The sequence below is a fragment of the Catharus ustulatus genome, chromosome 5 (assembly GCF_009819885.2).
Source record: "Catharus ustulatus isolate bCatUst1 chromosome 5, bCatUst1.pri.v2, whole genome shotgun sequence".
Lineage (NCBI taxonomy): Eukaryota > Metazoa > Chordata > Aves > Passeriformes > Turdidae > Catharus > Catharus ustulatus.
The window spans coordinates 33,430,432-33,456,408 of NC_046225.1; the positions used below are offsets into that span (position 1 = coordinate 33,430,432).

At 36.7% G+C, this 25,977-nt stretch overlaps 1 protein-coding gene across 2 annotated transcripts in view; it reads right to left on the reverse strand.

Annotated features, from left to right (window-relative positions):
• The window catches only part of FSTL5 (follistatin like 5), a 316,275-nt gene that overhangs the window by 63,476 nt on the left and 226,822 nt on the right, over window positions 1–25,977 (reverse strand). For both annotated transcript variants that reach the window (XM_033060226.2, XM_033060225.2), the window contains exons 8-9: window positions 9,721–9,841; window positions 1,041–1,202 (exon numbers count right to left, since the gene is read on the reverse strand). In XM_033060226.2, the coding sequence (XP_032916117.1) occupies window positions 1,041–1,202; window positions 9,721–9,841 (283 nt within the window). The remainder of the gene's footprint in view (window positions 1–1,040; window positions 1,203–9,720; window positions 9,842–25,977) is intronic.

Consider the following 25,977-nt stretch of genomic DNA (forward strand, 5'->3'; position numbering starts at 1 on the left):
CGTAATGAGATTTTCAAAATTTTATTTCAAATAATTTCATGCTAGAAAATTGAATTAAAGGTATTTAATTAAATTTATCCCTAGAGGAGAAATTAAGAGAATGTTGCTATCGAAGAGAAGTTCATCACTTTCTGTTCACACTGGAAAGTATTTCTGCAAGGTAAGTGTTCACAAATATCCAGAAGAGTTGTACATGAAAGAAGAGGGGACTATGACACCTGAGGGGAAATTAGCATTACAGAGAAGCACTTACCATGTCTGTCGCGCTGCTTCTTACAGCACAGGCTGAGTGCTGTCCTATCTTAACTACACATCCTGGTTTTGTTGACGAGTGAGAGAAAGTTTTGAAGAGAACACTAGCAGGAGAAGATTTTTTTTCCTATGGCTGATCAAAAATTACCAGAAAGACTGAAGAAGCATGGAGATTTAAAGCTGGAACGGGTCCACTGATTTTGCTGAACCCTGAAGATTCACAGAAATTAACTGGTGCTAAAGGTAAGACTTTCTTTCAGTTTTGGCTGTTTTTGTTGGTTTTTTTTTCTCGATGTTTGGAATTTTTTCCAGGTTTTTTGGATTTGAGGGGTTTGGGGTTTTTTTGGGGGGGACTTAGGCCTTGTATGTGTGTATACAATGTCTTTGCACTCCTACAGAGGTCTGAAAATAGCACATCCATCTCAGTTATTTCTTCTCTAGTCTTTTCTACTATCAGGTCCCCAAATCTCATTAAGATTCTTATCAGCTCTGACTGGGACCAGGTCTTGGACTGCCTGCTCCACTCAGATACTGCACATTTTCAAATAGAGAAGAACATATTGGAATTTACTGGTAATCCTGCCAGTAAGCACGACCATTATTCTAACAAAGAGAAAGCAGAAAGATATGTGTCTTGGGGAGTAACTGGAAGACATCACATATTTTGAAATGTTTTAGTTTAGACTTCGTGCCTTTGTTAAATCTATGGAAGAAGGGCAGCTAGTATGAAAATTATGCATGGATAACTCATTAGCAATCTGTAGAAAACAATAAATATACCCCATTACCTTGAAGAGTTAGTTGTTTGGACAACTTTGGAGTGATATCAATTCCATTCTTCAGCCAACCAAGTTGTGGGTTGGGAATACCTTCAGCGTGGCACCGAAGACTAGCTGTCACACCTGGCTCCCTCGCCTGGCTCTCTGGATAGACTCGGATAACTGGTGGAACTGAATACAGAAAACAATTATAATTTAGTGGAGAACATTATCTTCATTTTTAAAATAACTATAAGCAATTCAGAAGACCCCTGCAGCTACATATAACAACACACAGATGTGGTATTCATCAGATATTCAGTGACATTGAATGCAGAATTCTGCCTCAGAAGATTTATGAAGTAGAAAAAATATTCTGTTAGAAAAACCTTTTAATTGCCTGTGATGTCAAAGAAAAAAGTTTCAACTGTCATTGAATAGTTTGTGGCTGAGTAATAAGATTTTTATTTTTCCTTAGATTTCTTTATAAAATATGACTAATGTACAATTAGTGAGTCGTGATAGGTTGTACAGAGATTGTAATTGTCTTGTTTCACAAATCTTAACATTACACATCCACCTTTTCCCTATTTCCAAAACACCTATCAACAATCCATTCTACCTGCATAAAACCTGTTCATGTTTATACTTCTTTATACCTGTTCAGACAGGACTTTCTGTACTCATGATACCACTTTCCTCCTTTACCATATGGACACATCACTAGTTTATGCTTAAATTGATTTCCTTATGAAGTCCATTCCTGCCAAAATACTTTCCATTAGGTGGTCTTCAGGATATATTGATGCACCAGGGTTGTTCCTCCCTGGGCACAGGACTTGTGCACTTCTTCTTGAGCTTCTTGAGCTTCCTAAATTCTTGCTGGTTCATTTCTTCATTCTGTCAAACTCCCTACAAATAGCAGTATGATCCTGTAGTCTATCAGCCCCTCCTCCCAGTTTGGTGCCAGTTGAAGGTAGAACTTCACCCCATTATTTAGATCATTAATTAAAATGTTAGACAAGAAATGTATCCCTCTGGACAAAATGTCCACACAGCTGGATAACCATGTTACATGATGGGTGAACAACCAGCTCATGGGTTAGGAATTAAGAGGTACAGTGAATGGGATAATACCTGGCTGGGAACCAGTCAGTAGCGGGATTTCACAGGGCTCAAGCAATCCTCAGCCCAGTTGTCTTCAACATCTTCATTAAAGACTTGGACACAAGATTTGAAGGAACACTAAGTAACTTTGCTGACAACATCAAACTAGGAGAAGCCGTTGACTCCCTCGAGGACAGAGAGGTCCTGCAGACAGACCTCATCAAATTAAGAGAGATGGGCAATCACCAGTTGTATGAAGTTTATCAAGGGAAAATGCCAGATTCTGCACCTGGGACAGGGTGTACACCTTGTTGGGTGTACAAAATGGGGAATGAGGTGCCGGAGACCAGTGCCGCGGAAAGGGAGTTGGGGGTCCTGGTTGATGGCAAGTTGAACATGAGTCATTGTGCCTTGGCAGCCAGAAGGGCCAGCCCTGTCATGGGGGGCGTCAGGCACAGCATGGCCAGCTGGGCAAGGGAAGGGATTTTCCTGCTACCCTCTGCACTGGGACAGCCTCACTTCGAGTCCTGTGTGCAGTTTTGGGCACCACAATACACAAATGACATTGAGCTGTTGAGGAATGTCCAAAGCAGGGCCACCAGGATTGTGAAGAGTTTTGAGATGAAACCATATGAGGAATGGCTGTGGGCACTTGGCCTGTTCAGTCTGGAGAAGACTGAGGCGAGACCTCATAGCAGTCTGCAACTTCCTTGTGAAGGGGAGGCACTGGTCTGTTTGTGGTGACCACTGACAGGACCTGAGCAAGTGTCACAAAACTGTATGAGGGAAGATTTAAGTTGGATATTAGGAAAAAGTTCTTCACTCAGAGGGTGGCTGGGCACTGGAGCAGGCTCCCAGGGAAGTGGTCACGGCATCAGCCTGGCAGAGATTATTAAGTGTTTGTACAATGCTCTCAGGCACATGGTGTGACTCTTTGGCTGTCCTGTGGAGGGTCAGGAGTTGGACTCAATGATCCTGATGGGTCCCCTTGCAATTCAGCAGATTCTGTGATCCTATGTATAAGACCAGTCTTATGAGTTTCTTTATTTAACAAAATATAAGAATTGTTGGTATCAAGGTTTGAAAACTAGCTGCCCTGTATGCTTGCCAATTAAAAATCTTCTGCATACACCAGCAGCGGCAGAGAGAGGACATATGACATCCCAGTGGACATATTGCTATTAGCAATCAATAGTTAAGCAAGATTTTAAAATCCTGCCATGCAGATTTTTTAGATTAATACCTATTTAATTTATCTTTAATTTTTTATAGAGACAACTTGCTTGAGGTTGTTTTTAACAATAAAAAATATAAATTGTAATAAGATTCAGGAGGCATATTTCCTATTCACCAAAGTTTTCTTTAATGCAGCTCTAAAAATGTAGAATACTTAGGTTGTGTCAGAAAACACAGCTGGGTAGAGGATGAAGTATCAGTCAATAATGAAAGAAGATCAAAAATTACCTGTGTCTATTTTGGCATGAGATAAAATATTTTCAAATCCTATTTAACTATTTACAAGAGATGTCTCAGCATGCTGTCCCATTAGATCATAGAAATGCCTTACATTTCAACATTGCAAGAAATACACAAATCTACTTTATCTCAGAAAAGATGCAAAAATCAGTATGTTCCAGGGATATTTTAAACCCAATTAGAAAGGACAGTCTTTTCAACATAACCCCAATATGCAAAATGTAAAAATGTAATATAATAATATGGGAGGTTAAAAATTAGGTAAAATGGCTTTTAGTTTCTTAGACTCCCAGCTAAGAGGAAGAGCAAATAAAAATCAGTGATTTAAGGTTTCTATTGATTTTCTGGAAAGGGTTTTGCTTTCATGGAAGTGGATCTTTGTTTTTCATCTCAAGCCTTACATTCCCACTCCATTTCTTTCTTTTTCTATCTCCTTTTGCATAGCATCTGTCTGCTCCATACTGAGACCTTGCCTTCTCCACTGCGTTCTTCAGACTGTGCCCTGCTTGACTTCACATTCAGTGGTCTGAACATTTTTTGGCACCTCAGCTCCAAGTCTCACTCTGCCTCAATTCTGAAAGTCCAGCTTTCACACCTGCCTGTTCAGTGTTTCTTGACACAAGGTCCTTCCTTTATGTAGGTTACTTCATATTGTAGATTTCCCAGTGCAGTTGTCACGGTCCGCACAACCTGAGCGGGGGTCATGATGGTTCGTTTGACCGCAGGGTGCAAAAGACAACAGCAAGAGACTAAGGTTTTGTTCAGCAGCAAGTAGCAAAGTAATTTATTGAGGGTCAACAATTCAGTTTTGAGGTAATGGTGAGAAGGAGAGAGATAAAAAGGTGACAAAGAGAGGGAGAGAGAGAGAGGAAGAAACAGAGACAGAGACAGAGGGACAGAGGCAGAGAGACAGACAGAGGGACAGAGGGACAGAGAGAGGGACAGAGGGACAGAGGGACAGAGAGAGGGACAGAGGGACAGAGAGAGAGACAGAGAGAGAGAGAAAGAGAGAGAATAGGGGGAATAGCTACCAACAGATGGGACATCCTCGGATCATCCGGCGATGTCTTCCATCTGTAGGGAGAAAGAAGTCTCAAAGTCTCTTTGGAGAGTAATAATTTTATTGTTCATTTCAAGGCGAGGAGCCACTGACCAAAAGGTGGGGAGATTTATGGACTATTGTGTTCAGAGGACCACGGCTTCAAGAATCAGGTGCAGAAAGTACGGCTGTTCTAGCCCCGTACCTGCCCGAGTCCATTGTACCATGACAGTAAAGCGCACACCCAACACAGTCCATTAGCAAGCATCCACCCTAGCCAGGCCCAGCAGCTCCTGCCCAGAGTAAGTGGTGGGGGTTTCAGGGTCTCAGTCTCTGACGATGATTGTGAGGCAGAATAGGCAATCTTCGGACCGACTCTTACAGCAGCAAAGCCAAATGGCTTATTCTTCCACCTTGTCTCTGGAAAAGCAAGGACCTTTACTTCCTTAGAGACAGGTCTGACATCACTGAACACTCTCAAGCATCTCAGCTACAGAAACAACATTTAGGACCAATAGTAAGGCATTGCAATTGTGTTCTGACTACATCTGCCAGGATATTTCTTGTCTCTTTTTGTGCCAGCGAAATACTCTCATTGCATATAAAACCTTATGGGTATTTAAGTACCTCACCTTGACAGACTTCTCCTGAGCACATGTGAAGAGAATTTTTTTTAACAGTCCAATTTCAAAGAATTTTCATTGAAGAGAAAGAGGAATATATTAATTTTATTTGAGCAAAAGGCACACAATATTTCTGAAGAAATATTATTGTTAGAAAACTTTTAGAAAATATTATAATTGAAATCGAATTCTTCCTAAACTAAAAAATAAACTCTCCCCCTCCATGAGAAAATGTTATTGTTGCTAAATTAACTACTGAAGGCATTTTAGGAAATGTGAAAGAGAGGAGAGGATTTGCTCAAGCGAAAGTGTATCTGAGTTTTCTTTTACTACCCCTTATTTCTATACTAGATCCTGTTCCCTTTAGCATTGTGTTCCAAGGAACAAAGGTTTTCGCATGACAGTAGGGTTTATTCCTTGCTGGATCTTTCCTCTCTTTGCTGCCATTTTCCTCTTTCCTCAGCAAATCTGTGTCTAACAGGTTATCAATACAACTAGAAATGTTTTTCAACCCTTGTTTTGCTTTATAATTTTTATTTCCTATTATCCTGAAGCCTATTTGTAATATTCCACTAAGAAAGAACTGTGCCTCTGAGGCATCCTGCAGAGAACTGAAATATAAATGCAGTTGTGGGTTCAAGTCTAAAAGGTTAATTTGATGTGACATGTTCAATGTAAAGTCTTTGGGGTTTGTTTGAATAAGGTTTTTTGTTTGTGTTATGTTGTTTTTTGTTTGGTTTTTCGTGCAACTGACTAAAAAAAAAAAATCACCAGAAATGAAATTCTAAGAACACAATTAATGTGACTGTTCACACTGAGTTTCAAAGAGATATATTCTAACATCTTAACCTAAAGAAGTTTACTTTACAAGGGAGAGATCATGACACAGGTTAAAAAGGGAGGAGAGACACTGCATGTTTGCATTTAGTAGAGTTATATATAACACAAAATTGAGTGAATTCTATATCCCTTATCTTTCAATTCAAAAAGCAATGTGAGACTGGCGGTTACAAATATGGTGGATACGTAACTATTCAATAGTTCTAACATTTGCTATAAAACCTCCTGAGTATTATTTCAGTTGGGTCTCATGGGGGAGGAGAAGAGAGAAAATAGTCTATTCAAGCTGTCTTGAATCCAGGGAGAATGTCTCTGTTTAAAAAAAAAAGGTGATATCTATAGTGAACTAGGTTCTTCTATTGATGTATATAATAACTCTTCTTTAAACTTAGATACTTTGGAAAAACAAAACTGGCAAACAATTCTTCAGACACTACACATTCCCAGTTTACATCTGGTTTAGTGACAGGATTCTCCTGTCTTTACCTTAAGGTATCAGAACTGCTGATCGTATTCAAGTATCACTGCTGTATTAGAAGAAAAATACAGACCAAACTGACAGACTCAAATTAATTTAGTCATATAGTATAGGAGACATAGCCTCGAAATTGCATACATTGAAAGTTTTAAATATTATGCAAATACTATATAAATATTATATTATATTATATTATATTATATTATATTATATTATATTATATTATATTATATTATATTATATTATATTATATTATATTATATTATATTATATTATATTATATTATATTATATTATATTATATTATATTATATTATATTATATTACATTACATTACATTACATTATATTATGTTATATTATATTATATTATATCATATTATATTAATTATATTATATTATGTTATATTATGTTATGTTATGTTATATTATATGCAAATATTACATATATTGTAAATATAAATATTATGTAAATACTTTCATGACTATGTAATGAAAGAGCTTTTTCTTCCTGATCACAACTTTTTATTTGGTGGGGTTTTTTTTTGTAGTTTATACGAAAAAGTTTAAAATATCAACTTATAGGATTGCTTACAATATTTACCCTACACATATATCTATTATTTTTTAAATAAGAGTAGGCTGATTTTTGTACTATAAAACAAATCTTTTACAGTGGTAGTTAATGTATATTTAAGAGTTCAAAGGAAGCTCATTAGTCTTTACTACTATGCCAGACAATTCAAAACTAAAAAAATCTTTGATTTTAATCTTAAATCATATTTATACCTATTAATTGCATACTAACCTAAAATACATGATTTTTTTTCTAAAAATATATAGCTGTACATAAATGGAAAGTAAGACAGAAGGTTAAATCTAATTATACTGTTTTCATTGAACCTTCACATTAAATCTTTGTGATCAATGTAGTCTCATGATCCCATTAACTTTTTAACTGACTCTCCAGTTAATACAAGTATCTTTATAATAATTAGTCATTATCACAGCTACAAGGACTGCCATCATTCCTGTGCTTAAGAAGATTATTCCTTAGAAGTACAGATCTAAACTGTGGAAGAACTGTTCATTTCACCTTTAATCTCAGTGGATTTAACTCCATTTGTCTACAACATACACAGCAAATAATCCTATTGCACAAAAGCCTTCCTTTTTCTGTTTCTTCCTCCTCAAAACATCAACATCCCAAATCATTTAGGAAGGTAACATTCCAGTGACAGCTTTTGGAATAGAAACTATCTGAGGTTGACAGTGGTTTCCAGTTGAAAAACCAATTTCCTGACATACACTTTATCACCAGAAAAACCTACATTTGCTCTCCTTCACCTCTCTCAAATTATATTTCTTGATTTTCTAGTCTTGCAAGAAAACCTTCTTCAACTTCAGTGGAGTTTTGCTTCATTATGTGCTGGACTGAGACAAACAGTCAGCATTTTAACTCTTGCCATGCACCTCTGGGGGATTATTTACACATTGGGATGGGCAAGGAAGTGTTGACAAGAATATAATTTTTTTAATAGTTTAGGGTAAACTAAACCCTATGAAACAGAGAAGAATGTTAGTCAAGAACCAACTAACATGTTCAGCATACCAGTAACTCTACTATGTCTGTAGGAATTAAAATATTAATAAACTACACTTCATTCTTCTCACGATTTTAGCCAGTAATTGCTACCTGGCTTTTTAAATGACAGAAAATAATCCCAGAAGAAAAAAATGGAGGAAAATATGTTGATGCCATGTTCCCATTAGCTCGGGGACGACATTCTGCATACATTCTACATACAATGTGTTGCGGTTGAGGAGGGGAAGAAGTTGGGGAAAAAAAGGTTGAAATATATGAATAGAGAAACATTACAAGCCAACTTGCTGGAGAAACGTAACAACTGAGAAAAAATGTTCATAAAACTGCAAACAAGCACTAAGTGTCAAAGTAATTTAAAATGCGAAGATATTATCAACAGAAAAGAGGGAAAAGGCTATTAAAAGAAGAACAAATCATATTAAAAGTCAAAATAATCTTGAATTTCATATCTATATGCATGAAAGAGAAGAATAAAAGAATATATTTCAGCATTCTTGGATAAGATGTTAAAAAAGTCAGCCTATAAGGGTTTATGCGACTTTTTAATAGCTAACAAAACAAAGAATGATGGTAACAGCAGTGGACAGCAAACTAGGTCTAGAGTATGCCTCAGGAGAGAAACAGAGCTTCTTAATACAAAGTAAATTTAGAAAATATTGAGGTCAAACATGATTCTGGATAGGATTAAACAACAACATTGAATGACAAACACTGGTAGTTTATAGCAGAAAGAGAGTCTTAAGAGTCAAAGATAAATATCAATTGAAATACGTAAAAGAACTCTAAGAAAATAAATACATTAAACCTCAATGATGATAAAGAAGACCTTTCATCAGTGGAAAATAACTCCTTAAAATAATTTAGGAAATAAATTGCATATAAGAAAAAGGGAGAGGGTATACCAGCTCTAGACAAATAAAGGCCTGTCTTCAGGGCACCAATAACAAGCCAGTAAAGTTTTGTCCCAATACAGAATCCAATGAAGTATTATATGGAACTTGAACAGATGTAGGAAAACATAAGGATCAAGTTTTCAAATACACGTGCCTCAAATTAAACTACTAAAATCATAGTTAGATTTCATATCATAAATGTGAATTTAGAAGCCTACATCACCTACAAAATCTCCAGGGAAATGCATGCTTTTAATTTTTTATTCAACAAAATATTCTTAACACAAGAAACTTACACATTTATTTTTACCAACTTATTTTCCAAGTTACTAAATTAATATTAAAACCTACTTTATCTCTGTGTATATGCACATATTAACCACTTACTGTTAAACACAACATCACAGGTGGAAAGCAAGTCCTCTGCACTATCTTTACACCTTTTAATAGTTATTATTCTACGGAAGCAATAAATTAAAATTATTGTGTTTCATTATTTTTAAGGTTATTTGAAGGAGAGCAATGAAAAAAATATATACCTTTTTCTATTAAGATGTAACACAGTACAAAAAAAAGTAGAACAGAAACAACAGATCTGCTTAGTAAAATTCAAGTTTCTTATGACTTATAACTAGAACATTTTTCCTTACCAGTCACTTGGAGAATATGAGTTTGAAAGACCTTATCATACCCATCAGCATAACAGGTGTAATTTCCTATATGAGTTGTGGTAACCTTAGTGATGTACAAGGACCCATCATCTCCAAAATCCTACCAGGAAAGATTAAAAACAAGGTTACCATAATTAAGCTGACATCTCTACAATAGTTATGCTCATCATCTCAGCAACAAAGCTGTGATGCAAAGATCAGATATCACACATCACAAATATTTAACCAGAACAACTGACAGTAATCTGAAATTCAAATATTATACTTGTGGATGGTGGAGTTGTTTAATCTTGCTACATATATTGTGACTGTAAAAAAATACAACTTTTATTTTAACAAGTAGTTAAACTTGGCAGAAGCAATATGTTTATTTAGCTATGACAGTTATTTGCAGAAGAAAAACTGTTGAGGATTGCATCCAACTAGAGAGAAAAATGAAATCTATGCAAAAGTTAACAAGTTAAATGACACCCGACGGAAGTGTTGCTATCCTTTGTAATGAGCAGACATAAAAAAAAAAGAAAAATATCCTTGTTTTTCTTCTAATTCTCATTATATTGAGTGATACATTACAGTACAAGTGCTGTAAACTGATTTCAGGGATCTGGGATTCCTGAAAGCAAGTGTTTGTGATCAAGACCAAGGAAATGGAGGCTTTTAGTACACTACTGCCTTCAACTTATTTGGCCCTGGGTCCCATGCCAGCTCAGCAAAAGGTCTATATTTTTCCTTGTATTTCTTTGCTGCTGATATAGTCCTGAAACCTTAATATCTCTATCGTCCAGTTCTAGGATGGAATCATCTTTCCTTACATCCTAATTTGGAGGACAGGTGTCTGCTGAGAAAAGCAGGAGCCTCTCTTTGAAATGGAGAATGTCAACCCCATCTCTCCAAATTATTAGAATTTTGAAATCAAGTGGCTCTTGGGCAAAGATCCGTGAATTAGGAATAACAGTTCTTTACTAGGGAAATTAAAATAGAAATACAGTACTACAAAGAAACAAACTCCTAACCCTGACAAAGTCAGAGTACAACCTGACACCCTGTCAGGCAGGATGTTGGTAGCAGTCCCATTAAATGGTGGCTGCAGTCCTCTTGCAGTGACAGATGTCATTCAGTTGAAGCAGTGCTCCTGTAGAAAGTGCAGTTTCCCTCTGGAGGTCCAGTGGAAAAAGGAGCTACCTTAGTGTCCCATAACCTCTGTTTTTATCTTGGTAAGAAACATTGGGCTCTTCCCCCTAGTTGGAGCAACTTCCAATGGGATGAAGTGATTTTATCAGTCACACAGTGGGACTCAATGGGCCATTAGAAGAAAATAACTCTTTGGAGGAAAGACGGGTTGTGAAAAGATAAGAACAAAACCCCACCTGGTTTTAATGGATGGTCCATTAGCAGAATATCTCCCACGGAGATAAGGATCACTCTGTATTGTAATCCCAGAAACCTTATCTGCACATTCAAATGTAGTCTCCAGGTTCTTCCTTGGTCACCTGTCATTCCTTACACCTTTTCTTTTTTATTTAAATTCTGTCAAGAGTTCCTTGTTCATTAATACAGACTTCTGGCTGCTTTTGGTTTACTGTTCATCGTGAAAGCCTGTTCTTGAGCATAGTGGAGGTCATTTTGGAAAATCAACCATCTTCCTTAGACCCCTTTTGTTTCCAGCATGACGTCCTACGGAATTCTTCCAAGCACTTCCTTGAACAGGCGGAAGTCTCCTCTCCTGAAGTCCACGGTTGTATTGCTTTTTGCCTTGCTGTCTCTTCTTAGACTTCTGGACTCTGGCATCTGTAGCCAAGGTTGTCCTCACCTTTACATCCCCAATCATATCCCAATATCCTTCCTTATTTGTTTCTTCACAAACTTTGTAGCCTTCTCTATAAAGTCCTCAAATCCATGAAGACTTTATCAAAAGCAAAACCAAAACCTTTAGCTACAATACCTCAAAATCTGTAAATTGAATAGCAAAACAAGTTTGATAAAAAATATTACTTTGTACCACCTTATTCTTACATTCCGTCTTTTGGATCTTAAAAATGACAAAATACTGTGTAACATTGACCTCTGGTTCATTATTTTTTTCAGTTCTCATTTTCCAGTTTTTGTTCTTACTCAGACAACAATTATCTCAATGCTTTTATGCACATACTTCATTCACGATAACTTTCACTATAGCATTTTGAGTCTTCTTGTAGACTGAAATTTAAACAGGAAAATTGAAATGTCTGTGAAATTCCTTTTAATTTCTCAGTTTTCTTTCTTTAAATACACTCAAAATATTATTCAAAAAACATATATCTCACTGTATTTCTTCACCCAAAGTTGTGTGGGCAACTAAATTTCACATTGCACAACTCTTGTGCTTCCAATGATTCTGCTCGCTGTCCCTTGGGAGAAGGAAAACAACTCACCTAAAAATTAACCTACCTGGTAATTTTATCAATAACTTGACTTTCTCAGGATAACTATAGGTTTCTCTATTAGCACTTAGGTTACACATAAAATATTTTTACCAAATCTTCAATATACCATTATACTACCACTGCAAAGATCAAAAAAGGGACCGTCTTTGTAACTTTGATGATGCAAATAAATACCACTGGATTTGCCTTCAGAATAACCCACTTAACTAACTTCAAAAAAACTTCTTTATTGGATGTTTTGATCTTTATCTCTTTCTAAAATGTATGAAGCAGAAAATCAATTTACATTTTCCCCTTACTAGCTGAACACACATATTCAAAGTGTTCCTCTTCAACAGCATTATTAGTGGAAGATGAAAGAACAGCTGTTCAAAAGAACCACACTACAGGTACTTACGTTTTATCTAGAAAACGGATATTGTTATTGTCATCTAGAATTTTTTGCCTAGTCTATGCCAAAGGTATTTGTGAACAAAATAGGGCATAGGATGGAGTGTATAAAAATTCAGCTGTTACAATGCAGTCTGGAAACTAGTTTACTTTAACATTCCTTATGCTAAATTATTAGGTATTGCTTTGAAGCACACTTACCTGTTTCAGGTATTTAACTGATTCATTGTGGCATATGACATCTTTAGGTACCATAGCTATTTTCTAAGTAAATGGGTGCCTGTGCTATGATTTTTCCCTTCTTTTCCACAGAAACCATGGAAGAAACACTCCTGTGGTTATTTTACATTAGTATTTCAATAGAATTCACACATGATGACACTCAGAAAGTTTGAATTTTGTGGATATGTTTTGTTGGTAGTGGTAAATTTTGACTGGTTGTTTGCTTTGGACTTTTTTACAGCTATGGAAGAAATGTCCCTAGCTTACTATTATACTGAGTTCAATGTTTGTTTTGTTAATTAAAGCAAACTACTCAATACAAAGTGAACTTAATGTCGTAAGCAGCATTTGAAAAGGGATGGTGAAGTACAGAACTACTTGAAACTGCATGTTGACAAGTATTTAGTGTTTTATCGACTAACTCACAAGCCAAGTAATTTTTAAAAAGTCCTGTATCTATACTAACACACAAACATCTTTGAAACAGAACCTGCAAACATCAACAGCAAAATATAGAGAAAAGTGGTTTTTTTATGTTTTGGAAAATATATTTAATAACAGTAAAAAAAATTGCTACAAGCTCAACTTTTGTTTCCCTGCTGGTCAAATAGAAGTGGCAAGGTACTTCCAAAACTACATTTAGAAACTCCATTTCTGTCATACACAAAAAGATTTTAACAATTATCTTAACACGGATTCCACTGAAACTGTGTTCTTCTGAAGAACTTGACATTTTACAAATTGTGATATATGTTATGAATAATGAGCATAATAATATGGAAAAAGACTTTAATTTGATAGTGAATCTTTGCTGTGTTCTCTTACAGTTTATAAAATGGAAATTAAAGGTGGTACTTGCTTTTGAATCAGCAATTATTTCTTTTGGTTTATAACCTGCTTTCATATGCTAATGCTTTGCACACGAGAGAATTTATGACCATTTCCCAGCACTTCTTCATTCACAACTCTAAGAAGACTGTTCCTAGATTTCTCCCCATGGAAGAACATATAATGAAACAGACTGCTTGAATTTGTCCATCATCATAGAAGCTAGAAGTGGTTTTGATTTGGTTTGTGGTATTTTGGTTGTTTTTTTCTCAGCATTTTTTTGTCCATATATTGCTTTTCTAATTAACATTTTGGGGTTTTTTAAGCATTGTATAAGTAATTTTAATAAAATAAAAAAAGTGTACAGAGGTTAAGTGGCTAAGTGAACTGAAGATGTCAGTTCCTACTAACATTATCCTCAAACAGAAAAAAAAATAATTTATTGTGTCTTTAGTAAATGGAAATAGTGAACACCAAATTTTATTAATTCCTAGCTTTTGATATTATCTTTATTTCTATTTGCATTCTTTACTAATTCCACAAAAAAGGAAAAATATATATTGTTTGGACTCTTTTTTATTGATGGTTAACAGAGTTAAAATAGTTAAATTATAATGAAAACATATTTTGGGTGGGGACATTTCCTATCTTTTTAAAGAAAAAATCTTGATTTTTTTAATGGAGGAAGGCAAAAAAACCCCACATCATCTGTCCCTGAGTTGACCAGGTAGAAAATCTGAAGCTAAGAATTAAAATTTTGTCTTGGTTTGCTTGGGTGTCCTGGGGTGACTTTATGCTGCTGAATTGTATTCATCTCCTTATCCCAGAAATAAGTTTTGCACCTTTAAAACTAGATCTGAGAGTGAAGTGGGGGAGAAGAAGTGGTGGAATGTCTGAGATGGTTGCTTTCAAAACATAGAGATCTTCAGTATTCCCTTCTCCTGGACTGCGTTTTCTGCAGCTCAAAGAGACAGCAGGAGCGAGCTCTCCTTTGCTTTTTGTTAATCTTTTGGCTAGCTGAGGCAGAGAAGTTCCTTAGACTGTGGTTTTTCCTTTTCTTGGAACTGTTTAAACCCGCTCTGGACTGAAAATCCAGAAGAACACTGGGAGCTCTCACCTGTGCCCCACCGGGACCGGGATGTGCTATTTTCCAGCAAAGGAGGAACTGATAAGAGCCGAGTGAGCAGAGTTACACCCCACAACAAGAACTTTCTGAATTTGCCATCTCTTCAGAACAATGAGAGGTTTTATTGTTTATTCATTATTTTTTTTTGTGCTAGTGAGTGCTCTGTTTGCTGAATAAACAGACCTCTTCCACTTTTCTCCAAGAATATATTTTCCCAAACCAGTTCACAGAAGGGTCACTTGAATCTGCTTTCTAGAGGTACCCCTTTGGTTGTTTCCTCCCTAATTTTGCCCTAAACCAGGATATAGGGGAAGGTTGTATCAATCATTGCAACAAAAGAGATATTTTCAAAAAAACAGTCATTTGCTTGTAAAACACAACCAGTATACACAGTCCACTTTATTTACTGTACGTTAGTTCAAGATTTCTGCATATTTTTTCAGTCAACTCATGGAAGTACCACTAATACTAATGCCACCTTCTTGCTTATATTTTACATATTTTTCAGTATCTCTAACTTCCTTTATTACAAGGACACAGAGAGTAGATAACCTACTAGGTTATATAAAGGATAACTAACCTACTAGATAGCCTAGTAGATAACCTACTAGGTAGATAAGGGTTAATTTAAAACATTTTTACAAATAATTATGTATGGTTCGTTTGCCAGATAAACTCAGCTCAGGCTTTTTGTGCTAATGTCAATGTTACAACTCCTATTTTCCAAGTAATCAGTTTCCCTAGTCACATTGGCAAAGTAATGCAATGCAACTCTGCATGTTGCTACTGACTGTCAAAAAAACCTATATTCCACAAAGAAATATGAAAAAAATTTCATTTGGCAAAAATCCAAGATTTTTTAAAGTTTTCCTTCTAGATCAAGAGGAAAAAAACCCCCAACATTTCATAAGCAAAAATTTTGTATACCTTATCTCAGTCTCAAATTTTACAGCTGCAATAAGAACAAACCATGAATCTAGTGTAAATCCACTGGTTGAAGAATCAGCCTGACAGAGAATTGCAAACTGAAAATCATGCCAAAGCTTAAAGAAGGAAAGCACATATAATATGTGTATTTGTATATGCAATAGAAAGTAATAAAATCTTAAGAGAAAGTCTGTTTTCAAGAATATAACACCAGACACCAATTCGTGACTATTAATGCAGGCTAGTTTTAGTCAAATAAAATTAATCTTCCTAAGCTTCTTTTACAGTCATTTGAGAAAGCTCAGGGTAGCAAAATCCTTTTATGGGATTGTTCAGTGGATCTGTCACTGCTCACTGTTTTAGCTACCACCCACTGTCTAGCTGTGCTAGACCATGAAAACAAACTTCCTAGCTAAAATTAGACACTCCAAGCATTTCATCGGTTCCTCGGGAGAACAGAGAGAAAAAAGCAAATAATGACTAAATTTTACAAAGGTTGTATCTCATTACCACAAATAGTTTTACTAGCCTTGCTCTACTCATGACTGGGTAAAGTAATGGTCATTTGGTGAGTAATTCAGAACATCTAACTAAATCTCCAATGCTGACAAAGTCTTCATGCATACCTTCCTAAGCTTGTATTACAAATGGTCAATGCAGAGGTCACCCTCTATTCTCGCTTCCTGAAATATGACTTTGCAACACATGAGCCCAAGTTGGTAGCTGAATTGAGTAGGATTTGACTGTATTCAGCGAATCTGAGAAAAAGATTATTTCTCTGACTATAAATGAATATAACAACACTGACCCTGTTTAAATAATTAGTTAGATATGTACAGTAATTTCACGAATACAAACCGCACCAATTTGACCAAAAGTTTGGTGGAAACCCGGAAGTGCGGCTAATATTCGAGGGCGGCTAATACATGAACAATATTCTAAAAGCTGCCAACACGGAAGTCAGAGCCCGCGGCAGCCCCAAGCCAAACTGGAGCCTGACCGGCCCCGGCTGAGGTGGGAAAGCCTGGCAGAGGCAGGACCAGCAGTGTGGGGGGCGGGTGGCAGAGCCCGGCCCAGCAGGGCGGGGAAGCCCGGGAGAACTAGGGCTAGCAGTGCAGGGGAGCATGGCAGAAACAGGAAGGCCGGCGGGTGGGGCTGCCTGGCAGCGGGGGAAGCCCAGCAGAATCGGGGCCAGCAGCGTGGGGGAGCCTGGCAGTGCGGGGGCCTGCAGTGCCTGCCAGGGCGAGCAAACACGGCGGCGGTGCAGACGGGAGGGGGTGGCCGGCGAGCCTGGCAGCGGCGGCCGCCCCGCTGGCAGAGCCTGGCAGCGGCGGCAGCCCTGCCGGCCGGGCAAGCTAACATGGCGCGGGGCGGCCAGTGTGCCTGGCAGCGGCGGCAGCTGGTCCGCCGGCAGGGCGAGTAAACGCAGCAGCGGGGCGTTGCTGACGGGAGAGGGGGGCCAGCTGCAGCACCACCCGGTCGGCCCCGTCGGCAACCATGATCGGGCCGAGCCTTCCTGGTCCCACCCCGAGCCAGTAAACCCCGTTATGCCGCGATCCTGTTACTAATTGGCAAATTTGTGAAAGCTGCGCACGGATTCTCGCTACGAACGAAAGTGCGGCTAATATTCGGGGTGTGGCTTATCTATTGACAAAGACAGCAACATTGTCGAGGCACCGGAAGTGCGGCTTATACTCCGTGCAGCTTGTATTAGTGAAACTACTGTATGTTTTTTCCTATGTCCTCTGGGATACAGTAAGGATTGCAATTTCATTTCATGAAGAAATAGTAACAGCTAATATATGGTAATATCCATTATTCTACAGAAAACATGCAACTGTTTTGTGCTTTTCAAAAAATGTCTGTTGATTAAAAATTGGCTTTGCTATTTTGAAATCCAGTAATGTTCAAACCTCCCAAGAACCTGAAGAAGGGCAACACAGGAAAGTGGCATTAAAAACCTCAGTGCTAGATCACCAGTGAGAATAATGACTTCATTTGACATGTAGATGTGTAAAGAGAGTTTGGAATCTTTTTCTTGTTTATGGCAGACACTAGAAATAAGGGAGAGTTTTGCCAAAGTACTAGAGCTCTTGAGGCTAATCATAAAACATCACTAACCTTTTACTTCCTCAAAAACTCTGTAATTTTATGCTATCTTGTGATGAATCGGCAATAAGGACTGCTAATTTATTTAGACGTTCAAAATCTCCAACTGAGTAGATGTAGTATATTTTAAATGGAAAATTCGGCATACTCTGATACAGCTGTCTTTTTTATTGTTTCATATTACATGGAGATCTTCAGAATGACTCATATACCGTTTTAACTTTTAGTCCTTTCTAACAAAACAAATTATAATATAATCAGATTTAATCAGATACATCTATTTGACATTAATTTCTCGTATATTTTTCATGTTAAACTCATAACCTAGGACATGAGTTTATAATAATTACCCAATTACCACAGTTTATTATTTTCCCCCCAAAATGTTTTTTTAAAAAAATCAGCTTTAATTGTAGATGTATTTATTATTACACTCCAAGCCATTTCTGCAAAGAGAAACTAGCTTTGCACTATGCAGTTTACTTGGATCGTATTCCAAAGTGTATCTAAGTGTTAGGAGGGCCCAGAGAAGCAGTAGTACTGATGTAATTTACCCTCTAAGGTGACTCAGTTTAGAGTCAAATTTGTGGAATGATCTTTTAGCAAGCGCATCCACATTTCTACTTTCCCTCTTTGAAGACATTTTATTTGTAGAAAGAGTGCAAAGAAATCACTGAATATTTCCTAATTTTTTATTATTCGGAAAGTATCACACTATATAATTACGCTGTGTTAAGATTTATTCTGTTTTCAAATATTTATATTACAAATTATTTAGTTATAAATTTATAAAGTTTATTGGAACTTTTTTGATCTTCCTACCACATAAAACACTGGATTTCAGTTTTAGTTGCATGAGTCTAAACCCCTGTTCTTATATTGAAAATAATTCATATCTTTGGTTCCTGAACTGCACTCATCTTAAAATAAAATAACTAATTTTATTCCATAGAAACATATTTCCAAATTTCTCCAGATGTTTCTTTACAAACTCAAGAGAATATACAAAAAAATAATCATTACTCAAATTTTTATCCAATCATCCAATTATTATCTAGTCCATCCCATGTATTTATGAATTATCCAGGAGTGAGACAGACAAGTAGGTGGAGTGTCTTCAAGGTTTATGCAATATACAAAAGTCCTGTGGGATAAATTTTAGGTTGTCACAAACTCCTTTATGTACATGTGATAAACAGACAACAAAATATATTTTCAAACAACTTTCAAATATCTTGCAGAAAAAACTACCTAAACCAAAAAATATAGAGATTTGTCTGGAATCCCCTACTATGTAGCAGCTGGAGAAGATATGTCAGGAGAAGTGGTGGGGAAAAATAAAAAAAAATAAACCTAGTACCTTAAAATTATTTAAAAATCAGAATGATCCACTTTGGCCCATTCTTGGCATACAAGGGGGAAAAAAGCATATTGTAACTCATTTTTTTTTTTCTCGAGTTGACCTCTCATTTTAAATGCGGTATTAATGTATGAAAGACAACAGTAGAAAGAAAATAGGGCCAGCCACACATTACTTGGATTATTAATACAATCCCACTTAAGCCAGTTTGTCATCAAGTATGTCATATAAGAAATGGGCGCACACACGCTTAGAAAGATTTTGGATGTAATTCCTATACAAAACATTTTTTTCAGCTATACACCTGACTACATACAACAAAGTGAATGGCATCCATTCCCTGCCTGTCTTTTTCTCTTTTCATATAAAATCAAAATATTGGCAGTTTGAATGCCAGCACAGCAGTTTCACTTAAGGGTTTAGCCAAGATTGACACACTCAGTAATTCTGAAATATTTTTCTTAGAGTCTTTAAATGAACAGCAAATTCCAGTCACTTGAACTAAGCACTCAGTATGAACTGGAGTACTACAAATAGATGCTGAATTTACACTAGTAAAAAGCTGATACAATTTACATTTAATACTAATTTTGGTTATCTAAGCATCACACACACACACTGCCTTCGCTCAAACTACTTAAAGAATAATCTATGTCCATCAGTCTAATTCTTTATCATAAGAAACCTTCACTGGCAAGATTGATTCCTTGATATCAAAGAAAAGCCACTTCAAGGTCATTGGCCACAATCTTTTACTGTAAACACAGAAACTATTTGTGCATGAAAAGTTATTTGGGTTTTGCTTTGGAGTTGGGTTTTGCTTTGGAATTAGGTTTTTTGTTTGTTTTGTTTTCCATCTCTACAGAAATTAATTGTGGCTCTATTTAATATCATCTTTGTACCATCTGGTTCTGGTTGCTGGTCAGGTTAACTGTAAGCCATTGGAAGAACATCCTGGTATAAAACAAGAAAAACTACAGTGTTCAAAAAGTAGCAAAAATTTTCAGCATATAGTGGCACTGACAAACATATTTTCTAGAGCTGTACCAAGCATGACTTCCATTCTTTTACTGAAATGAAGCCAAGATGTTATGATAAACCTACAGATATCACATATTTTGATGGTTGTTCATACACAAAGACAATAGCATAATGCTGGACTAGAAAAATTTCATTACTTTCTATACATTGTTATCAATAAGATATTTCTGTTTCTTCTTTTTATTTCATATCTGTTACATCTAGCCTGTGTTCAAGTCATAAAATGAGACTGGAAATCCCCCATTTCAAAAGGGATTGTGTATAGTCATAAAAACATAAATCTTGCTGACATTTAGACGCTTTGCTATTATTAAATGCTCATATTTGTTAGTGATAAAAAGTTTACTAAATCCTGTTACTTACAGGTAAACTGTGTGTTATTTAATAGCAAAGTACCTAATTGCGGTACATGTCTTTTCCACGCATTACAGTAGCTCTAAAAAAAAATGAACACAAGTACAGTAACTTCACGAATACAAGCCGCACCGTTTTGACCAAAATTTTGCTCTCATACCGAAAATGTGGCTAATATTCAGGAGCGACCAATATGTGAATAATTTTCTGACATTTTCAATCCCGGGAGTGCAAACCAAGTCAGTGCAAACTGCAAAGTTGAGCTTCTGTCAGTAAAACCCTGCATTTACGCAGTTGTTACAAATTGATTACTCTGTTGCGCGGCAGGTGGAGCTGTTCTGTGCAGGCAGCACAGGGGGTGGGGAAGGTGGGGCAGCTCTCTCCTGCTTAGCCCTGCAGCTCAGGGGAAGCAGGGGTTCTCTCCTGCTTGGCCCCATGGCTTGGGGGAAGCAGGGGCTCTCTCCTGCTTGGCCCCACGACTCGGGGGGTTCCCGTCCCCACGTGCCGCCGCCACAAGAGCAGGCAGGCTACATCCCCGTCTCCTATTGCCACCACAGGTGCCGGTGGGCTCTGTGCCCCTCCTGCAGCCGTGGGGCAGCGCCGGGCCAGGATGACCGAGCCCAGCGGTGGCGGCGGCCGTCCCCGAGCGGCCCCGCTGAGCAGCAGCGCCGAGCTGGGCCACCCAACCCTGTCGGCAGCCCCGAGCCCTCACGGCCCGAGCCGAGCCAGTAAATCCCGTCCTGCCGCGGTTCTGTTACTATTTGGTAACTTTGTTGCATGCGGGTCCTCGCTGCAAATGACAGAGCGGCTTATACTCGGGTGCGGCTTATTTATGGACAAAAAGCAAAATGTTTGCCAACACCTGGAGATGCGGCTTATACTCAGTGCGGCTTGTATTCGTGAATTTACTGTACTTTCAATTTTACAGTTTAAAAATAAGAACACAAACTCCAGTTAAATGAAATGCTTATATAAAAATTTATACGCAAATGAGATTATGAGTCATGACCACATTCCTGTGTTCTCTGTAAATTAACAGGTTCTCTGTGAAACATTCATTACTTCAATTTTACTACTGCTCTGCCAATCACAATAAGCAGTTTTCTTCTGCTGCAAAAATAGCTAACTCTTTGCTAACACATTTCAAGGTTCTACAAAATATACCGAAACAATTTTACTTCTTAATAGACTATTATTTGTCTCCTGTAATTAATTTTTGCTTTTCTAATACTGTTTTCTGTAATGGGCCCAAAGTTTTTTTTAGAAATGCAAGTCCTTTACAATACATGAAGTTTTATATACTATATTTTCTTTTTTCACACTAATTCTTTGCTTTTATTTTAAACAACGAGACAGCCCTATCTATTAAAAAGATTCTATGCTACTGTCACCATAGAGTCTTACTCTGGAAGACTGAAATGCACAAAAGTTTTTTTTCTCTAGCTAACCCTTGGTTTCAGTTATATTTTGCTCCAATTATAACACTGTCATTAGCTGTTGCAAATTAATCATATAATCCATGTCAGAAATAAGATCATTATTAACAATTGTTCAATAATCACAAAAACTTCAAAGCCTTTTTCATGAATGAATTTCCTGTCTGGTGTTAAAACTAGTGTATACCATGTTAAAAACGCAAAGGCAAACCAGGATTTCAGTCATATTTCATTAACTATAGGTTACAATAGTAGGAACTTCACAAAATTCATAGCACTTGCAAAATTGCTGCACAAAATTTTAAGCATCTTGTAGACAAAAGTCATTGATATTTTACTGTAACAGAGTATGGCAATTCCATTTTACTTCTCATTAACACAAACAGGTCTGTAGAGACAGACTTTTGCCTAGAAGAAGCACAAATGCTATTAAGGAAGACATACTCTCCTCCCAGTTAAGTTACAGAACTATTGGAAATAAAATACTTTTAAAAATGGACAGACAAATTTGCTTTTAAACCAGACAAGACAGCATACTTCATAATACTGTTATTTTAAGGTACTCTGAAATTTATTTTCTATGTAAAATAAATTATTGTTCTTCTTCAAGATTTCAATCAAGTATCTATATGAAAATGCTTATCTTTTTCAAAATATGACTATAATTTCCTTTGAAAGGTCTAGAAGAAAAATGTTCATCAGCAAAACCAAAACATATTTAGCACGTACTTTTGACTAACTGCCAAAAAATCCAGTAACTTTTATCTCACTAAACCCCTAAAAGTATAATAAAAGATTGCAGATTTGGTGATCCTCTGTAAACTCACCCGAGTTTTCCTTATTAAAGGAAAATTTTTTATACCAAACCAAATTAGAAATTAATTAGAAACTCTGTTTCAACTTCCCTACTTGTGGCTGTAGTTTTAAACCAGGCATAGATGAAAGGAACATCAAATGAACATGATTGATAGATCTGCATCCGAAATCGTACTAAAGTAGGAAACGCTTCAGTTTATTTTATCTCTCATTTTGAACATATCAATGAAAACACTCTGCCATGGATTCAAAGGCTTTTGTATATACTCAAACAAAAAATGAAAAAGAAAGGAAGGAAGAATACATATGAAGGGGATAAAATTCACATGTGAAAGAGAAATCAGTCTGAGCTTAAGTAGATCTAATTAAATTTAGATATGAATAGATACCTAATGTCAGGTATCTAAGTAGACAGATCATTCACCAGTTTGATTCAGAGAAATCTTATATATCATCATTTAAAAATCATGGCAGATATATCCTCTTCTGTTGTTATCCAGTCAGAGTTCACAAACTGATCAGACTTGGTCTAGATAAACAATTTCCTTCATGTTCACTTTTTCAAGTAGTGGCACCAATTATTTTTCAGGTGGGTAGCAATTTTCTTCCTGAGTCAGTACTAAATAAATGCCTTTGTACACTTCTGCAGTTTTTAAAAAAACTATACTATTATTTTTGAAAATATATAAATGCCAGTAAAGCCAAGTTCCCAATAAGTAATTACGTCCTACCTATACTAATTTTATCTTCTGGGTTGCTCATTATAGTGGACCAGAGAGGGTTTCTCTTTTTATTTTTTACATTTAAGCAATTGTGCCTCTCTGTTCAATGAAACCGACTCCTGGATATCAAAGCATTTTTATTGCTGGTGATATGGCCCTCCTATTTAATGTACTGCAGCAATGATTGGAAAGACAGGACTGTGAGCCACAGGAGACCACACTATTAACAAAGCATCTTTCTCATGCTCTTAAGAAGGAGTGACCTTTACTGCTAGCTGTAGTGTTGTCTGGGTTACTCTTTCAAGACTTCTTTTCTAAAATAATAACCTCAAAATCTCAGTCTTTTTGTGAACTATAAAATCCTCCCATATAATTCTTTTGAAAGCTGTGAAAAGCATTAAGTCTACTAGAATATCAAAACGACTGCAAAATGACCTGGGAAAGTTGGAAAAATAAATAGGTAACTAGTAAGAAAATTATGCAGAAATGATGCTGTTTTTCACCCAGGTGATGGATGTATACAGCAGAGGTGAAAAGTCTATAAGCATACATAAAAATCAAACTGCAATTTTTTAATGAAATAGTCAGAAATTAATAGCACAAAATGAATTTGTAACAGCAATATTGATTGCCGACATAACCTGCATCTTTATATAGATATTCAGAAAAGATCAGAGAAAACAGTGAATTTGTACTGAAAGAAAAGCTTAAGGAAGATACTATGGAAGTGAAGAAAAGATACTTAAAATGTTTTAGAAGTCATCTTAGAACACAAAATATAAAACAGCTTTCCACAAATTTTAAAATACAGGGAAGATGGCCAAGAGTGAAAAAAAAAAGTACGATAAAAGTTCTGGTGCCTGAAAAAAAAGGAGTTACTCCTAAATTCAAGCCCCAAATGTACTTCATAGACACCTGGATGTGCAGCTATCCAGTACAACTTGGATTAGCTTTGGGATTTTCCTAACTGAGCACGCTGGTCTAAGGTGCAGGATAGTATTCCCATCCCTTTGCCCAAATCCATCTTTCATTATTCATTATTGGGAAAGACAGGGTGGAAAATAAATCCTCCTGAAAAAAAGATTTTGATCAGTAATAGATGTGATTATTATACAGTGGGGAAAAATACAGCTTTGGGATTTTAAATATTTTTTACACCTTCTATAGTTATCGCACAATACCAATGAGCCTTGGAAAATATCACAGGGCAGGTACACACCCTCAAGTAATCGAGCCAAGCGTCCATTCCTACAGTTGAACTTGCAAGACCAACAAGTGTCAAAAATGGCTTTACAAAATCAGTTGACATTAGATATGTTATTGTGAAATGAATAAGGGCTATGTGGAATGTTAAATCTTACTGAAACTGAGTGTTGTATTACCATTCACAATGCAACATCATCAAATAAAGCCAAGTCAAAATGAAAAAAATCACCAATCAAATATAAGAGATTTTCCAATCACCCCAAACCCAAGGCTAGTTTCCTGGTTGATGTCCATATTCTAATCCTTGTGATACGTTAGTGGAGGGAAGGGTGGGTGGTGGTGCAATGGTTACAATGAAAATTGGGTTGATGATTGCAACTGGAGATACATTTGTAATGGTTGGGATAGCTATTGTGTGCTTTATAATTGCTTTCCCTGCTGTTTCTGTCTTTTCTCCTCTGACTTTTCTACAGACACATCACCCCCACAGACAACATGTGAAATGAAGAAAAAGGTCCCAGGAAGACACTGTTTGAGCCACAGGGAGATGTAAGAGGCTTAAAGACCACAATTGCCTCAAACATTGTCAATGCCACAAAGTGACTTGCCTTATGGCAAGACACCACCATGTGAACTTGCGATAAGCACAGAAAGGGAAAGGAAACAGCTGCTTATACACATACCACCCTAAGTTATGGAAACATCTGCGACCACCCATGGATATCCACAAATTGGATTGTGTAAAAGTGGCACCTCCAGAATGATTCTGGGACCCACACCACCGAGAAGACCAGGGTGAAGAAGGACCAATGAGACACCTCTGGATCCACAATGTGGTGATTATTTTCTTATTGATCTCTCTCCTTTACTCCCCCCCTGCTCTTTCCTATTTCATCTCTGTACCTCACATTTACTGTTAAATAAAATCCATACTACTGATTTTGGCAAATGGTCTCATTTGCACTTTAATTCAGGCAGAGGCATCTCTCAACAATCGTATCATAATAAGTGGAGTAGGAAAGAACAAAACAAAACTGGTATTCAACTCATGAAATACAAAAGAAAAGGTAATAAAAGAAAAACTGTGTAACAGATAAAGGGCAATTCAATATAGACAAAAATAGAAACATGCTGACTTTGCTGAGTCATTGTTAGTCAAATCAAATCACCTCTTCAGAAAAATCAGTAGAAAATATCTGAGTTGTAACAGGTTTAAGAGGTGTCCTAAGCATAATGTACAAGCAAAACCTGCAATAGGCTTAAAGTGAACCTCATA